At 39.1% G+C, this 22,635-nt stretch overlaps 1 protein-coding gene across 8 annotated transcripts in view; it reads right to left on the bottom strand.

The window, feature by feature from the left end:
• Positions 1 to 22,635, bottom strand: part of TSNARE1 (t-SNARE domain containing 1) — a 444,328-nt gene that overhangs the window by 156,302 nt on the left and 265,391 nt on the right. For all 8 annotated transcript variants that reach the window (XM_072329111.1, XM_072329105.1, XM_072329113.1 and 5 more), the window contains 2 exons: positions 20,382 to 20,454; positions 7,908 to 7,990 (listed from right to left, as the gene is read on the bottom strand). In XM_072329111.1, the coding sequence (XP_072185212.1) occupies positions 7,908 to 7,990; positions 20,382 to 20,454 (156 nt within the window). The remainder of the gene's footprint in view (positions 1 to 7,907; positions 7,991 to 20,381; positions 20,455 to 22,635) is intronic.

Here is a 22,635-nt window from a genome sequence, read left to right as displayed (position 1 = left end):
CCTGGTCTTGAATGCCTCCAGAAATGGGGCATCCACAACCTCCTTGGGCAACCTGTTCCAGTGCTTCATCACCCTCTGAGTGAAAAACTTTCTAATATCCGATCTCAGCTTCCCCTGTCTCAGTTTAAATCCATTCCCCCTTGTCCTACCACTGTCCACTCTGGGCTGTAAGTCCCCAGTTCAATTGTTTTGTGTTGCTTTCAAAACCAATGTGATATCTTTACTGACACTGATTACCAAAATGTGATGAAGTCTCAGGAACAGAGTCGCCTTTTGGATGCTGTCCCTGTACCTGAAAGGAATCGCTCAGAAGGTGCTACCCAACGAACTGAAGGAAGCTCTGCTATCTGTATATGAAGGTTTTCAGTTGAGGTTTCCAGTATGAGCAATGACCAAATCTGACCATTTTGCTACTTGATGAGATCTGACAAGATCACAGTCCAGCATAATATCGCTTCAGGCAGTACAGCTGGGACTCAAAGCGGGATACTTCTTTTCTATTCCTGGTTTTCATCAGATGTCAGGTTAGGTATCCATCTCCAGTGTTAATATTCCTAACTTTCTGTTATTCCTAGCCCTATTAAAAGACATGTATAATACCATTTCTCAAAGATTTAACCTTTGGACAATGCAATTGATTTTATATGTCGCCACTGGGCACAAGGATAACTCTACATGTGGTTTTCCACTCAGTTACCAAGGATTTCCATTCACTCCTCAGTTAAATGAGGCCACTAACAGGAACATAACTCACTACTTTATGCTGCTGTCAGTAAGGGAAAATTGCTTTTAAATCTGTGACCTCTCAAAATGAAATTGTACTCTGGAAAGAGATTTTGTTAAACAAATGAAACAGAACAACAGAAGACAAAATGTGAATTCCTTCTGCCACCTCCAAATTGTCGCAGATCACACTTGTCCAGCCCTCACACATAGAACCTTTGCCACTGAAACACCAAATCCAGACATCTGTGTGCAATGTAATGAATATTCCTTCAGCTTGATGTGGTCCAGCCCCAGTGGATACTTCCAAGGCCATTTGATGAACAATTTATAAACACTACAGCTACACACTCATCTTCATGCCAGCCAGACCAGTTCCATCAGCAATGCCTCACTGCTAACCATGCTCCCACCCCTTCTGTCACATCCTTTCCCTCTCCTCTATTGCTCTTTTTGCTTCCTGCTTGAGAAAGAAGCGATTTCTCTTAAAAGCTCACAATTGACAATTCTATTTTTTTAATCTTCAAAAAAATCCTTCAGGCCATGGTTTATAATAAAAGAAAGAAACATTAAACTACCAATTGGCTGAGTAAACTCTCTTTTTGAAGGCACAAATGAAGAGACGTTCAGCTGTGATAACAAAACAGACGGAAGGACGCTGCCTTCACATGCAATAGCACCCAATTACAAAAAGCTCTACACGAATTCTTTCCCAATAGATCTTTGATCTCATAGATTTGTTATTTACAGGAAAAAAAAAAAAAAAAAAAGAGATTTAAATAAATGGTCTCAGTCCTTACTGAGGTTAAGTTGCTGCATTCACACAGCTAATTTATCACTTGGACTGCCACTGGCTTGAACACCAATTTCCTATGGTAAGCAGCTGTTTTGCAAATGGGTTGCATTAAAATACAGTAAAACAACAACAATAACAACGGAACACATGAAAACAGAAGTTGCTTCAAAATAAAACACTCCAGAATCTCAGCGCATCTTTCACAGGGAGCCAGTGGAGCAAGAAGAAAAGGAAACACAAGTTTTATACCACCCACCTGCTGCTCCTGCCTATTTGTTAAAGGAAGCTAAAGAGCAATGACATTTAATTGCACGAGGCACTGCCCTGTGCATCTTGCACAGCAAATCAATGGGAAAAGGAGCTTAAATGTGGGGACAAACATTCAGGAAGGAGCTGCTCTGAGGCTCTGTAGCTGTACAAAGTATGTGAAGGCACATCTGACAGGTGATTCAGCCAAACATCCCTATGGGGTAGGTGTTGAGCAATCTGGGGCAGGTGAATTAGTGGGATTGTTGAGAAAGAAGTGTTTGAGATAGGAGTGTCAATGGAAAACATGCATCCAACAGGAGAGAATGGAGAGACTGGGATTGCAAGAGATCATGAAAAGACATGGCTTCAAGGGGTGGAAAGAACACAGGTGTTGTAGGAGAGAAATGCTGAACACTGAAGTTGGAGAAATCAGTTCTGAGTGGAAATCATAGAATCAGAGTATCCTGACGTGGAAGGAACCAATAAGGATCAATGAGTTTAAACTCCTGGCTCCACACAGGTCCAATCATAAATCATACCATGTGTCTGAAAGCACTGTCCAGATGCAAAACCATGAGGACTCTGAATGGCAGCAAACTTTCCTTAAGCTGCTGAAGGGAGAGATTAAGGTTTACTTGTGTAATTACACAGTCACTTCAGTATCAGTCTTTGCTTGGAGTCCTTACAGAGCTCTGAGCTCCTTTTGCAGATTTAATTCAGCACCCATCACTTTCAAAGGCAGAAACTGCCATACGAAAAAATAACTTCATAATCCTCCAAATAACAAGTGCTAATTACCCAAGGAAGCAGCAAACTCAGTCACACTCATGCTCTTGAAAGACGCAGCAAAGTGACAGCAACAAAAGGAAACAAGACTGAGGGGTCCATGATTGTATACTGTGGAGAAGAGGAGGCTCAGGGGAGAATTTATATCTCTCTATAACTCCCTGAAAGGAGGTTGTATTGAGGAGGCAGATATCCTCTTCTCTGAGGAGGCAGTGATAGAATGAAAGGTAATGTCCTAAAGTTGAACCAGAGGAGGCCTGGGTTGGATATAGCACTGAGGAACATAGTGCGCATGGTGCTGATGGGCTGAAGGTTAAACTAGATGATCTTAGTGGTCTCCACCAACTTCAATAACTCCATGATCCTAAGAGGCTGATAGTTTACATTGTACCTTACAATGAGGAGTAAAATACAATAAAGTGATTCTGAAATCCAAATTTTCTTTTTTTTTTTCAAGTTCCAACAAGTTATTTGGTCAAAAGGTGAGACCAGCTCTTCATTGGTGATCCTCCATCATAAAGTACTATCTGCAAATGTGAAATATGTACAAGGCTTTTTCCTTAAAGCTCCAGCCTTGAGAAGTGCCCCTCTGTGTATTGCAGAAAGTCAGACCCAAGGATGGCTTCTTTACAGGAAAATAAAGTCATTGTTCTTAGACTACATAAGCGGGTCAGTGAACTGTTGCCTGACTTTGCGATGCCAGTGAATCCAAATTAGTTTGACTTCCAAAGTGGATAGAGGGAAGGAAAGCAACCAGCATTAATTGGAGCAACACAAGCATCTCTTCTAAACAAGTGAGCTTCAACAGTCAGCACACAGAGTCCTTCAATCAGTGCGGACAAGATGAACTTAGGCCAAACTTTGCATCAGAAAGAATATGTATCTGTGGAGTCTGCATTTGTTTCTTTTTCGTCCTCCCAGTCCACCTGCAGGAAGCTATGAACAAACTGAGCAAAGCAGCATGGCTCATCTCACTGCAGCCAGCTCCTCCGTGTAAAGTCCATCTCAACTAAGCTAATCACAGAATCAAAGAATCATAGGGCTTCGAAGGGACTTCTGGGAATCATCTGGTCCAACACCCTCCTGCAGGTTCCCCACTGTAGGTTGCACAGAAAAGCATTAAGGCAGGTCTTAAATGCCCTAATTTTTCGTTATAAAGAAGTGAATTGCATGTGATTTATTTCCCTGTGAAATGTTTGCAAGGTTATTTATTGATAAAGTCCAGAATTTAGAGACAAAGAGAAGAGATATGCTAAGAGAGGAAATAATCAGAATTATGTTGGACATATCTCTGTAAGATAACAGTGTAGGAAACAATTCCTCCTCTCTGTGAGTGTAAAATAATTCCAACCATCTATCTCAGACACACATTCTTCAACTATAGACAACTGTGTTTTCTTCAGTAAACCCTTAGGACAAGAGGTAATGTCTCTAAGTTGTTCCAGGAGAGGCTGGATATTAGGAAAAATTTCATTTCAGAAAGAGTGGTGAGGTATTGCAACAGGCTGCCCAGGGGAATGCTGGAGTCCCTGTCCTTAGAAGAGCTCAAGAAACATGAAGATGTGGCACTGAGGGACATGGTTAGTGAACATGCTGGGTATGGCTTGATGGTTGAACTAGATGATCTCAGTGATCTCTTCTAAACTTTATGATTCTATGATTCTACCCTTACAAAGATCAATTCACCCTATATTAAAGTTGGTATCTTAAGATAAGTGGGACAAGTAATCTCCAGAAGCGTTATAAACAGTGACACTGCCATTAAATGCTAAGAGTCACCATTCCTTCTTTAGGTCCAGGAGATGTGAGATGCTCATGAGGTCTGCCAGAAATGAGAAAGGAAATGCAGCAAAGCAAGTCTACCGCTGGAGAATATCTCTGTCAGATTTGTCTTCCAGTTGTTTTTCCAACTTGCCTTTTCTAGAGAAAAGCAAGGTAACAAAGTAAAAGTGTTGAGTTCCTGTGGTCAAAAGGTGTTTCATACGGAAACAGCCTCTCTTCCTCAAGGCTTGATGTCAATATCCCAGTGTTTTCATCTGCGATTTCATCATGCGTGTTTCTGCATGTACTGCAGTCATTCTGCTTAACCATTATCTCTAGCAAGAACAAACAAACAAACAAAACCACATGTATTTCTTTCTAATATGTGACAGCTCCCACTAAACATTTTATGGCTTTGGGATGCAGTATTTTCTTTGTCCATGATTCATTACAAGTTCAACTATTGCATCTTGCCGTGAAGATAAAACAAACACGTATCACTCAAGGTAACTCAAGTAATGCTGAGAACATATCAAATGATTTACAATGGAAATATTGCGGAAATAAATGATTATGACATAAGGCATTTTTGCTACATCATTAATAGGCATACACATTATGCTTATTGCTACATTTCTACAGTGCCCACAGAGCCTCTGAGCACAACAGAGTCCTGAGTGAATTTACCTGATGAAGCAGAGAAGTGCTATTGTCAGGAGGTAAAGCCAATTATGGTACTCAGCATGGACTCAGACTTCCTATGGCATCTAAGATCAGAAGTGTAATGAGCAATTGAGACAATCTACTCTCTTGGCTGTCTTACTCTGCTTTTTACAACTGCAGTTGCACCTACCCCATGACGCAGCCTCCAATTGGCTTTCTTATTGTTTTAGGTTGACTGATGTTTTCATTTCTTTGTTTGCTTTTCTTGGTGGAAGGGTTTAGATGGAACATGTGAAAATCCATGCCAAATTGGAAAATCTTGTTGTTAGCACCATCTCAAGATGAACGAGAGCTTCTTTCACAGCTCTTTTCACAGGCAAAGGAACTCCATGGGAAGACTTTTATACCTGCTTAAATATTTCTCTTGTTGCATTAAGCCTAAAGTTAAAGAAATGCTTTACTGATGTTCTGTTATGTTAATGGATGGGTTGGGACTGGTGCTCCAAGTTGTATTGTTAATGCAATGCACTGCATTATATGCAAACATTATGCTAAATAACCTGTCACTGAAGTCTTTGTTCCTGGCAGGAATTTCTTCATTAAGGTCTACAGTAGGTGTTCCGCTTCACTCTTTCAGCTGTGTTCACATTCCTGATTTCTTAATCTATTAAGAACATTTACATTTGTCAATACTCTCACAAAATACTACCCACACACAAACACATATTCATATATATATGTGTATATATATACCTATAAGTAGGGATAAATGACAAACATCTGTAAGCCATTCTGTACTACAGGACAATCCTGCCATGCTAGGGGTCATAGGTAATAACCAAGTGAGATTTAAGACCCATTAATCTCCAAGCAGCACAGATCAATATAGAGTAAGTTTTAAAGGGTGTAATATTACAGCAGCTCCCTTGAAAGCTCACAAAAACCATCTGGGTAATCATTCTACCAAATCCATGCTCTACATTTCTAAAATAGCCAGAACTAGGCACACAACCTGAAAGGACAACCTAGACTTGCACTGCACTATCCATATGTATGGCAATGGCATCAACATCAATTCCTACAAAAGCTCTTGAGGGATGTGTGAGCAGAGCCACTCTTGTCACATTACTAAGAAGAAATGTCTTTTCAGATATAAAATGAGCAGATACCAGGACACAAAACACCACACACCATTTTACAAACCTTGTAGAGCTGGCCAGCAATCAAAGTCACAACATTTTCACTCTATCTTCCATCCATATCTCATGAAAGAGGTGACAGAGAGACAGCTGAGGTTGTACACAGTTATCCTCATCCAGCTACCAATCCCCTACAGCAGATGTGAACTGCACGTTTTCTTTGGCATCAGAATTTATCTAAGTGATATTCTATTACACAGGCTTGTTTCAAGGACATGAAAGGATCCAAGGTGTTTTCCCATAGAGAACAGTTGGTACATGTGTCTTTATGCTCACAGCAGTGATTGACTTGCTAAGACTGGCTATATCTTCATCTTGATCAATGTATTTGAAAAATAAAGGACTTCCTAACTGGGTAGATTGTTTCAGCAGCTCCTGCTGGTTGAAGAAAGCAGATCCTTTATACTGCTCTGAGTTCATTTTCTGCCTGACTACTCAGACCTTCCTAGCCCAAATTGTCATTAACTCATTTACGCTTTGCGATCTGCTCTACTGTCAAGTATTAAATTTATTCTTGTCTCATTTTAGACTTCCCACTCTAAAAATGCAACAGCCTATTTTCAAGGCAAATGCAGGATTAAATGCATGGTAAAACACATTATCTTGAATATATACAGCTTTAAAACCAAAATGTAGCTGAAGACCACATCTAGTTTCCATAATATCAAAGTTCTACAAAACTTCTTATTACTCACAATTCTACATTTCACCAGAAAATGAGTTGTAAATAATTTTAAAATCACATTACCCTCTTTTAAAGCAGTAAAATGTCTTTGATTCCTTCTCCTTCAAGTGGGAGCTTCATCCCAGACCTGAAGAATTCACTGTGTCCAAGGGCCAAAGAGGAAGCACTAAGTATTAACACTCACCATAGCTACAGTTTGTCATAACAGTACTCTAGATACATGAAAATCACCTTGAAATCGAACGAATCGGTTTATGAGTGAGGAAAAGAATGAAACTAAAGCAGCTTTTCTTCTGTCAATTTAATGTAAGAAATAATCTTTTTTTTTCTTTGTTTTATTTTATTTTATTTTATTTTATTTTATTTTATTTTATTTTATTTTATTTTATTTTTATTTCTTTTTGTTTTTTTAACTTCATCACTTGAAAGTAACCATTGAAATGACCATTGACTAATTCTGGTCAAGCTATTTTCAAACAAGATAAAAGTTATTCTTGTCATTGCTGTTGTTGTTGCTTTCTATGTATGTATTTTCTTCTTGCTCCAGTGAAGAAAAACAGAAGGGAGGAAAAAAATACCCAACCCACAAGTTGCCTGTAAAAAGTGCTGTACACAATTTCCATGGCCGTTATTCACCAACCACATCATGTCTTTTGGCAGTTCTGCTGTTTTTGAAAAGCACTATTGCCTGATACTAAGGAAACACTCCAATAATAAACACATATACACTTAAATGATGTACTTTTTTATGACATTTTTCCAAGAACAAGAATAGCTAATTGTTGAGCTTCCTACTGGGAAATGGCTCTTTAATATGCAGATGTCTTAATGACTACTCTAATGCAAATTGCCAGTGCTACAATAATTCAATCACGTATATATGCATGTAAACACATAGCTCTTACTTATAATATGCTTAATCATCTTTCCAGGTAGCACAAATCCAACGCAACCCATGTGCCATGTGGTTCACAGATGTCAAGTGTGCATTTTATTTTAAGTACTTCCACTGAATGTACTGGTAAGGTGTTTTAGACCCACTTACTTGGTGCTGACTTGCTTTTGCCAACTGCTCATTGGCTGACTCTACATTAGAAGATGCAGTCTCAATGTTGGCTTCAATACTATCTGCAAATAAAAATAATAGAAGATAATTACAGGGTACGAACCTAAAACAAAAGCTTTATACTAACAGTGATTCAGCAGCTTACATGCGGGCATAAAAAGAGAAGCAGCATTTTCTGCAAGACTTTGCATTACATAGAAAAAGGAATGCTATACATTTTGATGAATGAAGACACCTAACCTGACTGATAGCTTTATGTGTGTCCTAAGACAACAGAATTATGGTATCATAGAATAACCCAAGCTGGAAGGGATCCACAAGATTCATAGAATCCAACTCCTGGTTCCATTCATTACCACAAAAAGACCCTTCAACCTCCTCTTCTCTGGACTGAACAAACCATGGTGACACCAGCTGCTCCTCATACACAACTGCCTCCAGAACCTTCACCATCTTTGTATAGCCCTTTCTGGATCCTAATAGTTTTATGTTCTTCTGATATTGTGGTGCCCAAACCTAAAAACAGTGTTTGAGATGAGGCTACAGCAGTGCAGAGCAGGGATGCTATCATCCCACTCCCACTAAATCCAATGGAAAAAAATGATAGCACATTCAGAGCACTTCAGCTGAAGAACGTCAAATCCACTGGATTAGAGTTAAATGACAGAAGTAACATGGTAGATTGGATCTGATATTATATCATAGAGTTTGGAAGTAAACTTTATCTGCATCATGTGGATTGACCATACTTAGGTCTCTATTTAAGCAAGCACCTTCAGATGCTGTAGAAGTTAACAGGATGTGATTCATCAGCTACCTGACACTGATCAGTTTAGATCAGTCAAAACTTTAACATCTGGATCACATTTCCAAGCTCCAAGAGAGGAACTTAGCATAGATGGCTTAGAATGAGACAAATTGCCACTGCCTAAAATTAAGGGAGATGAATCTCATTCTAAATTGCTAGGTCTGTGGCTGTGGAAGCTGAGGGAAACACGAGGAATCAAAATGAGACTAGAAGGGAAAGACTGACAGCTACGCCTTGCAGCTGGCAATGAGAGAAATCCTCACTTCCATCAAAGACAAGTTTAAATTTTGGCTTCAGCACTGTGCTTAGAAAGCAAGACATTTCTGATATAAAACTTGCAATTCAAGGTTTCTGCTTTCAATGGTAATCTTAGAAATCGTCACCAGTTTGTCCACTGAAAGTTGCACAGACAATAATTTCTGGCTACATGTACACTTAGTTTGCCTAAGACTTGCCATTGAAGATTTAATTAATATTTATTTACATATTTATTCATTCATGTATTTATTTAGAATGAACGCTTGCAGATAAAATGTAGAACACCCTCCCCTACTTCATCTCAGCACCTAGAAACTTATTTAAAGTCTTTCTTCACACCTCTGAGGGTTGTTTTTATCCATTCCTTTTTACTACATTATGCATGCTGTAGTAACCGAATGCAAACCACGTGGCTGGCACTTATATAGATTGAAATGACATGATTTTACTGGTCACTTCCAATGCCTCCCAAACAATTTTTATTAATATTTTAAAACTTATTTGGACCTTATTTGTCATTACTGAGATCTGTGCAAATGCTATCCAAGCCATCAGGACTGTTTCTAATAATCACAACTCTGGGCTATGAAGAAACATCAAATTTGCTTTTACAGAACCATAGAACATTTGAGTCCCACCAACTTGCACACACCAGTGTGACAACCAAGTATTGCAACAATCTCAATGTTTTCCAGGGAAAGAGACAGAAGTTTCTCTTCCCCTTTTCTTCTCAATACCAGGTCTCTCTCTTCTCAATACCCAAAGTCTACTTCAAACAAGTACCGAAGTGCTGCAAGTGAAACCTGGCAGGCACTTTTCAACCTTCCACTTAATAATGAGGCTCAAGGCAAGTTTCCAAGTAAAACCCTACTGCCACATGTCCACCTCTGCTATCACTTTTAAATTAATTTTATACTTCTGATCAAAAACAATAGATATATTGTCTCCAGGATTGGCTTTGATGTCTTTCCAGCCAGAAATTTAAGTTAACCCATAAATCAGTAAGGGCTCGTTGTAAATATTTTATATGAGTAGTAGTAGAAGTACAGTTGATGTTTGTTGGGTAGAACTGAGGAACAGCTTAGAAATAATAGGGAGTCCTTTTCTTCCATGTTTGTACGATAGGATAGACCTGTGTAATTGACAACTAATCACTGAGACAACACTGGTTTGCATCAATTGAAATTCAAACTCTGACCATTCAATAACATATTACTACAGCTGCATGGAATGGGGTAGTCATGCCTGATTCATCATGTTTTGCAACCACAATCTAGTTTTTTTCCAGCACAGGCTTTCCCAGGTAGGATGGTCCTATGTGAGTTGATGTGATGTTACAGGAGGTGACTGGGTCCTGGTGACAGAGTTTCTGCTCACTTTCTCTCCTAACAGCAGAATAGCAGTTTTGAAATGAGCCAAATTCCCACTTAAATGTTCTCTGTAAGAATCTGTAATCTGGAGAAGAGCAGACAAAAACAGATAAACAAGCAAAACTCTATAAAAAATGAGACATAAATATGTAACACTATAAACTGTGTATTTCTGCTGATTTATGCAGGAAAGCAAGAGAATAAATTGAGAATTTGGGTCAAATCACAAGGAAGTACACAGACCATATCAATAAGTCAAGAATAAATGTGTCACTCAGCAGATGTCAGCGCATCTCTGCCAAATGATAGTGACTGAGCTTCCTTCACCTTGCTTATGTTCAGGATTCTCTCCAAGGCTGGGGACTGAGAAGGAAGAAACTCCAAAGGGATGTCAAGCTGTTAAGAAGACAGAGGCATCGGCTGGGTCTGACTTCTCCTTTGTCCACTGCTCTTAGAGTGAAAAGACAGTGAATTTGCTCCCAAATAGGTGAAACAACTCAGCTCTGGGTCTAGAGTTTTCCAAAGGGTCTCAGTACTTTGGATCTCATAATGACTTCCCATCTTCATTCTATGATGATGAATTCATGATTGTGCTACATTTTGGAAACAAACAAAAACTTCAAGGCAATGTGTTCACCATTTTATTAAACCAAGGGACAAGGCTGCACCAAAGCAGATGGTGGTTGTATCGAGGAATTAAGAAAATATAATTTTCCTGCCTAAACACATCCTTTCAATAGGAAGGCAGCAGAGCTGACTGGCTTTTAGATGTAACTCAGTATGATTTTACGACACACTTGTCACACACAGACAGAAGTCATGATGACCCTCAGAGGGCTCGTTAACCCTATCTATTTACCTGTCTTATGAGATCAAGCCCTGCTAATGGCCAACAGGAGTCTTCAGAGTGAAATTACTGGAGCAGTAGGGGCTGGAGTGGGGTTTTTGTCCAAATATATCAATGAATCACCCCTATGACCTATGTCTTTATTGTGGCAACAATGGGCTGGTTTCACAAGGCAGCATTTTCAGTGGAGCTGCTTGAAAGACAGGAAAGTGAGCTTGTAAATGAAAATCTTCAAATGCTCCCACTTGGCTATAATCAAAAAGGGCCCCTTCAGGTTTCACAGTATGCCTTTATTTTTAGCACTCCAATAAGCTTAACCCTGTTTCATCACTATAACTTCTGACAAAAATAATCTATACCGCACACCGAGAAGCACAGTATTAAAAAAAGAAAAAAAAAAAAAAAGAATGTTTTTGTAATATGCAAAGTTTTCTTTCTTAATTAAAAGCCAAATTTGAGGGCAAAATTGCTGTCAGCATGAAAAAGATTTTTTTTCCTGTTCTAATCGCCATGTTCTTGGAGTTTTAAGTGTGTCTCATTGCATGAAAATAGAGGCTCAGGCTTTCCACAGGCATGACTGCTGATGTTAAATGAAGGAAAGCCACGGCAGTTTTCCCAGCCTGAAATGATTTAGGGTTAGGCATTTGCAAACTTCTATGTATACGTCAAGTTATAAATTCGGCACAGGATTTGTAAAATAAATCTCTCCTGTTTGCTGAACTAGCACTAAATGGGTCACATTGGTATAGAGTGTTATAGGGAAGTTTTGGTGAGGAATTGGAACAGGCTTCCCAGGGAGGTGGTGGAGTCACTAACCCTGGAGGTGTTCAGGAAAAGGGTAGATGATGTGGCACTGGTGGGTCATGGTTTAGTGGGAATGGTAGGGATGCGCTGATGGTTGAACTAGATGACCTTAGTGGTCTTCTCCAGCTTGAATGATTCTAAGAAATACAATTCGCAGCAGCAAGAGCTGTGATTCCAACAAAAGCAGATAGTATCTTGCTTTCTATTTGACTTTAGTAGGTCTCTAATTTTCCCATGCAGTAACATGCCACAACCCCTGGAGGGAGGGCAACAACTGCTCAAGCTAATTTTCCAAGCAGATCTGAAAAAAAAGAACTATTGTAACTGTCTTAAAATGTCACAACCAGCTCCTCCTGCTGATTTCCCTCAGTCAACAGACCAAAGCCCTAGTCTGAATGAATATGAACGGCTATAAGACAATGGCCGAAAACTAGCATAAATTTATAGCACTTCAGCTCCTGAGTGATTTATACCGTCCTTGAAATGCATCTTGAAATGTCAAGTGTCTGCTAAATATGCATGCACTGAAAAAAATGGTGTCACCATGCCAGCGGTTCACCATGCCTGCCAGGATGTATCTTCCAGGGATTTAAAATTCAAACATCATCTTGCGTTAAACAGCACGTGCTATCCGAGAATAAGGTGCCTCATATCACTGTTCAGTGCTAAAGGGCAGAGTGCAGGCATATTACTACTATAGTAGATGGAAAGGAATTCGCTTTTTCTTCCATGTAGAGAAACAAGTGGTCTCAAATAACTGGTATTTTATCAGAAGTCAGCTCATGTATGGGCTCCTATAGGTGCATGGTATGGCTTGTCTTCCCATTGCTCAGCAATCTGAGGTATCCAGTGTTCCCATGTGATGCTCTCATCTGGCATTGGGTGCTCTCGGGCTCTACTTTTAGTCCCAAATTTGAACATGGAGGGATATTAAGTCATGGAAAAAGAATCAATTCACCTTCCTTAAGATTTTCTTCTTTTCTTCAGATGAAAAAAGACATTTCAACAAACACAACATTTTTTTCTAAGTAAATTTCTGGATATTTCATATTTTCTTTTTTCTTCCCAATAATCTCTGGAAATAGTTTAAAAAGCAACAACCAATTGCATTGAGAAACAGCAGATATTCTTCTATGGTACACACTATTTTAAAGTGTCGCAACCTCAAAACATTTTTATTAAAGTTATTTAAAATAGTCAAACTAAAGGAAATATTATAAATAAAATAAAGAACAGAGAATCACCCAATTTTAGGGGTTGGAAAGGACCCTGAGAATCAAAGGATGCACTAGATGACTTAAAGGGTCTCTTCCAACTTAAATGGCACTATGATCCATTTATGCTTGCTTTTCCAAATCCAGCTCATGAATAGTGAGATAAATGGATAAATACCTTAATTTCACTTGTACACAGCATTATTGAAAAGTCCATTTTTGTCTACAGTTAACACTTCTATCACAGAGCTGGGTGCATAAGTGGTCAAGTCTTTCAGGTCAGTCAGTGCATTGAGGAATTTCCCCATCCCTGGAAGCATTCAAGGCTAGGCTGGATGTGGCTCTGGGCAGCCTGGTCTGGTGGTTGGTGACCCTGCACATAGCAGAAGGGTTGAAACTGGATGGTCATTGTGGTCTTTTTCAACCCAAGCCATTCTATGATTCTATGATTCCATGATTCTATGAAATGTCTGCCTGTATCACAGGAATAAATGAGGATGTTAGGGTGTTGCTTCAGAGAAAGAAATGCACTTTATTTCTGCTTGCTGTGCTGAAAAGACCATATATTTTACTTAGAAAGTAAAGTCGCTGTTATTTACAAGTTTGTTTGTTTTGCAACTTTCGTGTTATGTGGCTTGTTTTGTTTATTTAACCTGCTCAAGCAATGGCCTCCCAAGCAGTGTGTTTGTGGCAGAGTATGACAGCTCCCAGCAGAAAGAAACCAACCACCTGGGCAGCTTCTAGCTGTAGGACATTTATTGCTCAATCAAAACATTTCAAGAAACTGAGAGCACAGCAGTTCCAGCAGCCCCAGTATGACTCAGTAAATTGGTGTGAGAAGAATCCTACTGGTGGCAATAAACCTCATAAAAGGAAGAGCCTTGCTTCTTTTACAAAATTAGATGGCTCATTAACTACAAGTACACCAGCCCAATCTCATTACGAAGGTCAAACACAGAGCAGCAGACAAATCTTTAGGCGCTAGTAAATTTAGAAACTTACAGTTGCCCATTATTCTTTTCCTTATGAGCCAGCAAGTGCTGTCCTACCAGTAGCCAGCAATAAAAGTCAATGCAAAAGTCCATGCAAAACAAAACAAAAACTCATGCTCATACAGAGCAGAAACAGAAACGAAGCAGAAAAACTCATCTCATTTTTTATGCTGCCTATGATCTTGAGCAAAATATGTTCATCAATGAAGATCGTGCTATCTCTCACCCACAATTCCAGCAGTTTAGCTGTATTAATCATCACCAACCTCTACCTAACATGATACAGAGCAACCTCAATAAAACCGAGTGCCACGTACTGCGCTTTGGTCAGTAGGACCCTATGCAATGCTACAAGCTTCAGACAGAGTGGCTGGAAAGCTGCATGGAGGAAAGAGATACGATATTAGAGATATTAGATATTGTGGCGAGGTGTTGGAACAGGTTGCTCAGGGAGGTGATGGAATTGCCATCCCTGGTGGTGTTCAAGAAACACAGAGATATGGCACCAAGGGACAGGGTTTACTGGGCAGGGTGGTAATGGTTTGATGGTTGGACTAGATAATCTTAGAGGTCTTTTATAACCTTTATGATTCTATAAACTTACAGGCTATTCAGTGATGTCCAGATCCAGGAACTTGTGGAAAGTGAGAGGGGTGGTATTCAAACCACTATGCACTTGCCCACAATGCAATTAATCGTAGTAGTGCAGTGGGGATAGTTCACAAGAAATCTTCATTAAATTGGTAACAGAACAAAATATACACATAGGCTGTATAGGTAAAATAGAGTTTCTCTGAAGAAATGGGAAGTGTTTAGTACATGAAAAATCATTGATTCCCAAACACTGTCCTGTGCATGCACTGTGCTCTGCATTGCTGTGTAATTTCATGTTGCCACAAATGGCTGAAAGCAAGACTGGACGGGAGATTTCCCAATTCATCAGGAGCCAATAAGAACATAAGTGTTCTCATTCACATAATAGCCTCCTCAAAGATCACTTAGCTAACTTAACCAAATGAGAGACTTCATAGACCACATTCAACTAAACGTAGATATTAGAGCTGTTACATTCAGGTATTCAGGGATCACTCTCAAGATGTGTTCATTTTCTGCAGATTTCCCAGCAGAGACATGTAACTCTCTGAGACTCGGAGAGTTTAGTTAAGGATCCAGTTGGATGATTTCCTTACTTGGCTTGCATTAGTGCATATGACAACAGACTCTTTGTCTTGCTGTTCAGGCAGTCAGATTGGAGAACATGTGTGCAAAGGTGCCTTCCTGACTCCTGACAGTGTCTACACGTTAAATTAGCCTTCAGGTCAGAAAAGCAATAACGATAAAGCAGGCAGCAGAAACGAGCTGACTTCACAGAAAGAAAGGGGGGAAAAAAAAACACCACCACCATTCAAAAGCATCCAAAATAAGTAGCACGTTTGCACTCATGCAAATACTCTTTCTTTGAAGGAGGTTCATTATCATCAGTGACAATGTGTTATGTCAGCAAACACCAGCATTACTCAAGGACTGAATATATTGACCCCATCATAAATTTCTTCCTAGACTGAAGGAAAGCACCAGCTGCCATGTTTATATTTATCTTGGCAGGTCTGTGGGTTCTAGCCTGGAAGACACCAAGTAACAATGTCTGCAAAGTGAGGGAGAATTCACTTTAATTAACGTTACGAAGCTTCTTAACCTTATTATTTTCAAATATGTACTGCACAGACTTCAAGAGTGACATGAAACCTCAGCTGCATGAAGATTTCAGCCTGAATAAGTAATGAAAAATATGAAAGACAGAGCAAGTATTTTCCTTGATGCAGAAGGATCTTCTTCCAGACAGTGAGGTTTGCTTTGCAAATATTAATTTGTACCCATCTTGTCTTATTTAGTGGTAGGCAGCCCTGACCATGACAGAGACTTGGAACTTTTGGATCTTTGAGATCCCTTCCAACCCAAGCCATTCTGATTCCATGCTTATTGTATGTGTGAACAAAGAATTAGAGGACTAATTCCCATATCCTGCTGCTGTAATCTTAAAATAAGTGGCTGGTCTCCTGCCATTTTATTGGTGTGAGGAGGTTACAGATAAGCTGGCATTAGGTTGGTTCCAAAATTTAGTAACACCTGAAGAAATACGACATTTCTAGAAGTATCAAATATTCTAAATGTGTAACATTTTCAGAACAACACGGGTCTTGCTTTTTGGCTTTGTGAAAAGCAATGAAGATGCAAGCAGTGAATGCTGAATTGAGACAATTTAGATGGCAGATGTAGATTTTGCTCCTTATTTTGCCATAACTAGTGAGGTTACACATACAGGTAGGAGAGGAAAAAAAGCTCTCCTAGGTGAAAAAGAGAAAAGCATTTTCTTTTGCTGCTGGCAAATAGAATGCAATGACTGTATTATTCAGGTCATCCTTATTTTCTGTTACAGTGCAAACAGAAGCCTACAGAGTTTGATAAGTACACACCTGTCTTCATCAGTCTTAATACAAATATTGATAACTGTGTTATCAACACATTCTTCAGACAACATGGGGATTTTAGGATTTTCTTTTCCCTAATACCAATAATAAAGTTGACTTCATGAAACTATGCCTACTTATCCCAGTATGGCCAATGGAAAGACAAGCTTGCACTTGTAAAATAATGATTTTCAGTATGAAACACTGGGAATGTTCCAGCTGTTGAAGACTTGTACTTCATTCAGTTGAGTTGCTATCTGTGAGCATGGAAGGGAGTGATTCCTAGCAATCGCAATCATCCCCAATGTAATTTACTTCTCTGAGTGCCAAGTGCGTAATTCTTACCTTGGATGCTTTTCCTGAACAACCTGTTACTATAAGAGTTACACATAGCAGAGGAGACAGTCCCCGTCCACCAAAAGCTTTTTGATGTTCTTCATGTATTTTACTCACTATCTTCTGCAGATCTTGCCATTTGTGCTTCAGATCCCCTAAGTCTCTCCAACAGTATCATAAGAAATTGTTTGTGGGCTTCTATTCCATATTTTGCATTCTCTCTTCATAGGGTCATTGTTAGAGCCTTCTAAAGCAGTTGACAAGTTTTGGTGGCCCATTGCATGAGCTCATCAGTCCCATGTAACCTCTGCCAGGCTCGCTCATCTTAGTTCAGGCATGTTGCCCTGGATGCAGAGGCCACTAATATAGAACTGTTCCTTGAGCAGCAGGGCTGAAAGCAAAAGAAGCCAGCTTCTCTGTATGTTAATTAATAAGATAATATGCCCATTTTATGGGAGGACTTGGTACACAAACTTCATTCAGCTGGATTATCTCAATGGAAATTACTGTAGAGAATTGTGATCAGTTATGCAATAGAAAACCTTGACAGGGACAGAAAGGAGCTTCAGGCAGAGAGCTGGACCAAGATTGGGATAGAAAGTGCATGAGATGGGATTTGTTTAAGGGAGGAGAGATGCCATTTCCTGTATTTGCAGTGAGGTTTCACAGAGATGCTTTTGCCAAGAGCTCCTGTAAATCTGTGTTGAAAATACTCTGCTAATTCAAAGGTAACCAACATTACCATCTTGTTTTGGCTTTGCAATTTGGACTTGCTTATACTACAATATTCAGTTAAATATCCCTATCAAAGATATGCCATGTCTTGGAACATTCACTTTTGCAGGTGACAAAAAATAACAGAGATGCACTGCACCAACTCTGCATTTCCCCTCTATTTCTTCCCTGCCTGACAAAAATTATTCTCTATTCTACGGAGTGTTATGGATGTTCTCATTAAGGAAACGACCCACAGAGTAGCAAAACTTCCTTTAACGCTCTTCCAAAGAAATCTGGGTTACCCTTCCTGTGCTATGCATACCTCAGACAAGCTCTTCCCATTAATTCTCCCCAGCTCAGAATGAACAGAAGTGGTTCACACTACAGTCCTGGTTGGATATATATATATACATATATATATATATATATATATATATATATATATATATATATATATATATATATTTGCTGAGTGATGCACCTCAGATTCCCTGAATATATATTTTTCTTGTGTCTTCTACATTAACACACACACAGATTTCATTTCATGCATGTAAGAGGAATGCAATAAAAAAGTCAAACAAGTGACAAGAGAACTGTCCCTTATCATCACTGCTGCTGCATTTTCACTGTGGGAGTTTCAATTCTCTTCAGCAACTGACTCTTAATCTCACTTATGTCTACGTAATATGAATGTCAAAGGATATACAATGGGATATTTCAGCAATTGGTTGGGAAGATACCTTGAATAGCTGCCAGAGTGCAAAGTTGCTTCTGAGGAAGCTACAAAAAAAATCTGCTGCAGTGAAATGGGAAGAAGAAACAACATTTCTGATGGTGTAAAACCAAAACACAGTATTTAATGCAGTGTTCTCACAGGCTAGTTAATACTAGGCCACTTCTATGCATGACCATCATAATAAACACAATAATAAATGTTGCCTTAAGAAAATTGGTTATGAGGATCTTGAAGCTAACTGATGCATGCTCTCATGTCCCTCAAGGCATTAACATCTGATGTACATTCTGGAGACGAATCAGGCACTGAAGTTGTAGATGTTTAAAAAATAAGCTGCCCAAAAAAGAAAATGAAAAAAGAAAGGGAATAAATAAAATAAAATCAAAACAAGAACAAATTGGTAGATATTATCTTGATTTTGTTTTGCACCTGTAAACCTGAGTAGTATTTCTCAGTGGGATGCAGCAAGCTCATTTCAGTGTGAAAGGAGATATCTGATGCTAATAGAAACTTGCATGGGTTTGAGCTTGACAAAACAATTCAGAGTGCTTAATAAACAACAGAGAAGATTTTCTTCTTTTATGATTTACATATGGCTACCTAAGGACCTGATCCAGCTCCTGTGAGTACTGGTAAGTACTCCAAGTGAGCACTGAAGGTTAGTAATATCTTCCTAAACCTCACTTCTCTGATGTTTAAGTCCCTCATTATGGCTTCAGGACTGTTAGCTCTCCAACTTGAAACTGGAAATTGCTTCGGAAGCACTTTACAGTATTATCATACACATCCACCCACCCATCAAAAAAACAAAGAAAAAAGAAAATAAGAAAAAAATATCAGTTTGCTCTCAGATGCATCAGAACACATCAGTAACAAAGAGAAAAGCCAAAGGAAATTTAAAAGGAGCAGATCACCGTGTTTTATTTCTCCATTAAAAAAAAATAAAAATGATGATGATGACAGGTTGGCTGCTGTTGAAGATAATCATAGAATCATTTGAGTTGAAAGGGACCCTTAAAAGTCATCAGATCCAACTCCCCTGCAATGAACAGGAACATCTACAGCTAGATCAGAGTGCTCAGAGCCCTGTCCAGCCTGACCTTGAAGGTCTCCAGGGATGGACCATCTACCACCTCTCTTGGTGATCTCTGACATGTCTAGCAGCTTCTCTCATCTCCATTCCCACGACTCCTCCACAATGTTCTTAGCCACTGGCTGCTATAAAACAGAAATAAATCAACTACTGGGCAGAAGTTTCAGACTATGTGTGCGAGTATGTCATAATGGTTGCATAATGTAGATTTATTCAGGCACTGTCTGTAATGTGGAGACAAATTTCTATTTAGGAGAAGCAAGATATCTAATTTAACTTAATTTAGTTTTATTTTTTTGCCACTCTACAATAACAACAATAACTACTACTGGTATCGTCATTTTTTAATTACAACTCCAGGATCCCCTTCTAGTTAATACTACATATTCTTCAACTTCTTTTTTGCAGTCAAATTTGAACAAATTTATCTCACCTCAAAATCTTTTTTTTATGCTAAATATATCCAGCTACTCTAAATGTGAGAAAGCTGTTGCACAGAGCAGTTTGTCAGATCAAAACATCACTAAGGATACAACATGGACAAAACACAGGAAAATTAACTGCAGCATCAGTTTCTTCTGAGGGATCAGATGCCCCATCCCTGGAGGCATTCAAGGCCAGGCCAGATGTGGCTCTGGGCAGCCTGGTCTGGTGGTTGCCAACCTTGAACATAGCAGGGGGTTTGAAAATAGATGATCATTGTGGTCCTTTTCAAACCAGGCCATTCTATGATTCTATGAACACACAACAACACACTGGAATGGCATAGGAGCTCAACAAAACTCATACTTCAACAGTGATACCTACCTATTGTGTCTCCTTGCTCATGGACCATGGAGGCCAGGTCTTTAATGATCTGGTTCACATCCAGCATGTCACTCTGAAAAGACAGAAAACATAAAAGACATATTTTGTAACCAAGCTTTGTAATGAGAGGGAAAAAATAAATAAATAAATAAATAAATAAAAAAAATTAAAAAAAAAATAAAAAAGAGGAAAAAGGAAGACAGAGGGAAAAAAAATAAAGAGAAAGAATAAGAAAAAAGAAGTATATGTAGAATTAAAAGAAAAAGACCCGGTGCTCCATATACCCATGGTAAATCAAAAATCCCTTTGAACAATGCCATGGTGTATTGGATCTAAGCAAGCCATTCATCCTAAAGTGCAGATTCTTACATAGGAGCAGCCCACTTTTAGAATGGCATTCATCTGGTTAAAAAAATTATTTGTAAATTGGTGGTGATCCAATAAAAAAAACACTAAATTTGAATCTCTTTATTGGTAGACCATCAGGAAATCAACCCATCAGCCAGGCCTTGTTTGATCACTGCATTCATTTACGCCTTTCTAAATGTAACAAAAGTAAAATTAATAAACACAGAATTCTTCCTAGTTCTAAGACGGCAATCTCCAGTGAATTTGTTTCCCGGCTATCTGAACAGTTAACATATACAAGAGCAAATGTGAGCATATGTTGACTTTTTATGTTGCTGCCTTTTATAAAAACAATTAAATTAGCAACAGCAGACAAAATAATGTGCTACCAATAAGACAACATTAGCAGAGCAAAAAAAAATAAGACACTCAAACAGGATGCATTTAGTTTAGCTGCACAAGAAGAATCACAGAAACATGGGGGCTGGCTGGAATCTCTGGAAATCATTTAATACAATGCTCCAAGTAAGTTGCTCACGATCAAGTCCACTTGTTTTTGCATATCTTCAAGGATGTTCATAGACTGGGCAACAGTATATCCATGTATCCCACATACTGGGGACCCAGCACTATGGATATGCTGAACAGAGAGAAAGGAGCATCTCCTTTGATCAGCTGGCAATGCTTCTTGCTTAAAGAAGCTCAGAATGGCCTTCTTTCCCACAGTGGTGCAATGATGGCTCAGTTTCAGCTTGCTGCCCATCTGGACTTCTGACAGATTCACAAAATCATAGAATCATTTTACTTGAAAGGAACTTTTAAAGATCACCTAGACCAACTCCTCTGCAATGAACAGGGGCATCCACAACTAGACTTCGTTGCTCAGAGCCTGCTTCAAAGAGACTCTTCTCTGCAAGATTTCCCTATAGACAGCCAGTCCCCAGCCTGTCATGTTGCCTAGAGTTATTCCTCCCCAGGGGCAGGAGTTGTCACTTCCAATTACTGTATCTCATGAGGTTTATCCCATGGAACACTTCCTCAGCCTATCAAGGCCGCTGTGATTTCAGCATAACCACCTGCTATCTAATAGCTAGGATCTGAAGTCCAGATAATCAATATGCACTGTTTCACACTAGCCCATGGTAAAAAACTATCAGGTTAGTTAGCTACATTTGCTTTCTTCCAGTCTCTGGGTACATCTCTGATTGCTGTTCTTCAGAGATAATCAAGAGAGGCCTCTCAATGACACTGGAAAACTTCCAGTGCTTTTGGTTCATCCCATCAGGTTTACGAACTTTATCACAGAATCATGTAATTGTTTGTTGTTGAAATGGACCCTTAAAGACCTTCTAGTCCAACTCCCCTGCAGTGAACATGGACATCTACAGCTCAGTCTGGTTGACCAGAGCCTCCTTCAGCTTGGATGAAGGATGAAGGTATGTTCACTTGGTATAAATGCCCCTTGGCCTGATACTCTGTCATCAAGGATGATACTCTATCATCCTTCCTATAGACTTTCTCTCTTGTCCCAGAACCCAGAGATTCCTGAGGAACAATCTTACCAATAAAGAGTAAGCTGAAGAAGGCATTAATCCATACTTTTCTGTGTCCTTTGTCTTTAGTTCTCATGCCCTGCTGACATGTCTTTTCAGCATTTCCTTCCACTCTTTTTCACACACATCCCCAACTCCTGACTTCCTAAACATTTTGTTGCCAGATTGCAATCATGAGTGGCACAAAGATATTAAGTTTCTTAGAATTTCATGGAAGGAGGAAATAAATGGGTTTAAGGAAAACTTGCCAACCAGACAACAGAGAATCCCACATAGAGAAATACAAGTGCATTGATTCTATAAATATTTCACAAGTTGATGGATACCAAAAAATCCAAACAACACATAAAAAG

Source organism: Excalfactoria chinensis, chromosome 2, assembly GCF_039878825.1.
Source record: "Excalfactoria chinensis isolate bCotChi1 chromosome 2, bCotChi1.hap2, whole genome shotgun sequence".
NCBI lineage: Eukaryota > Metazoa > Chordata > Aves > Galliformes > Phasianidae > Excalfactoria > Excalfactoria chinensis.
Note: the sequence above shows the minus strand (reverse complement) of the source record. Positions and strands in the feature narration are given on the sequence as shown.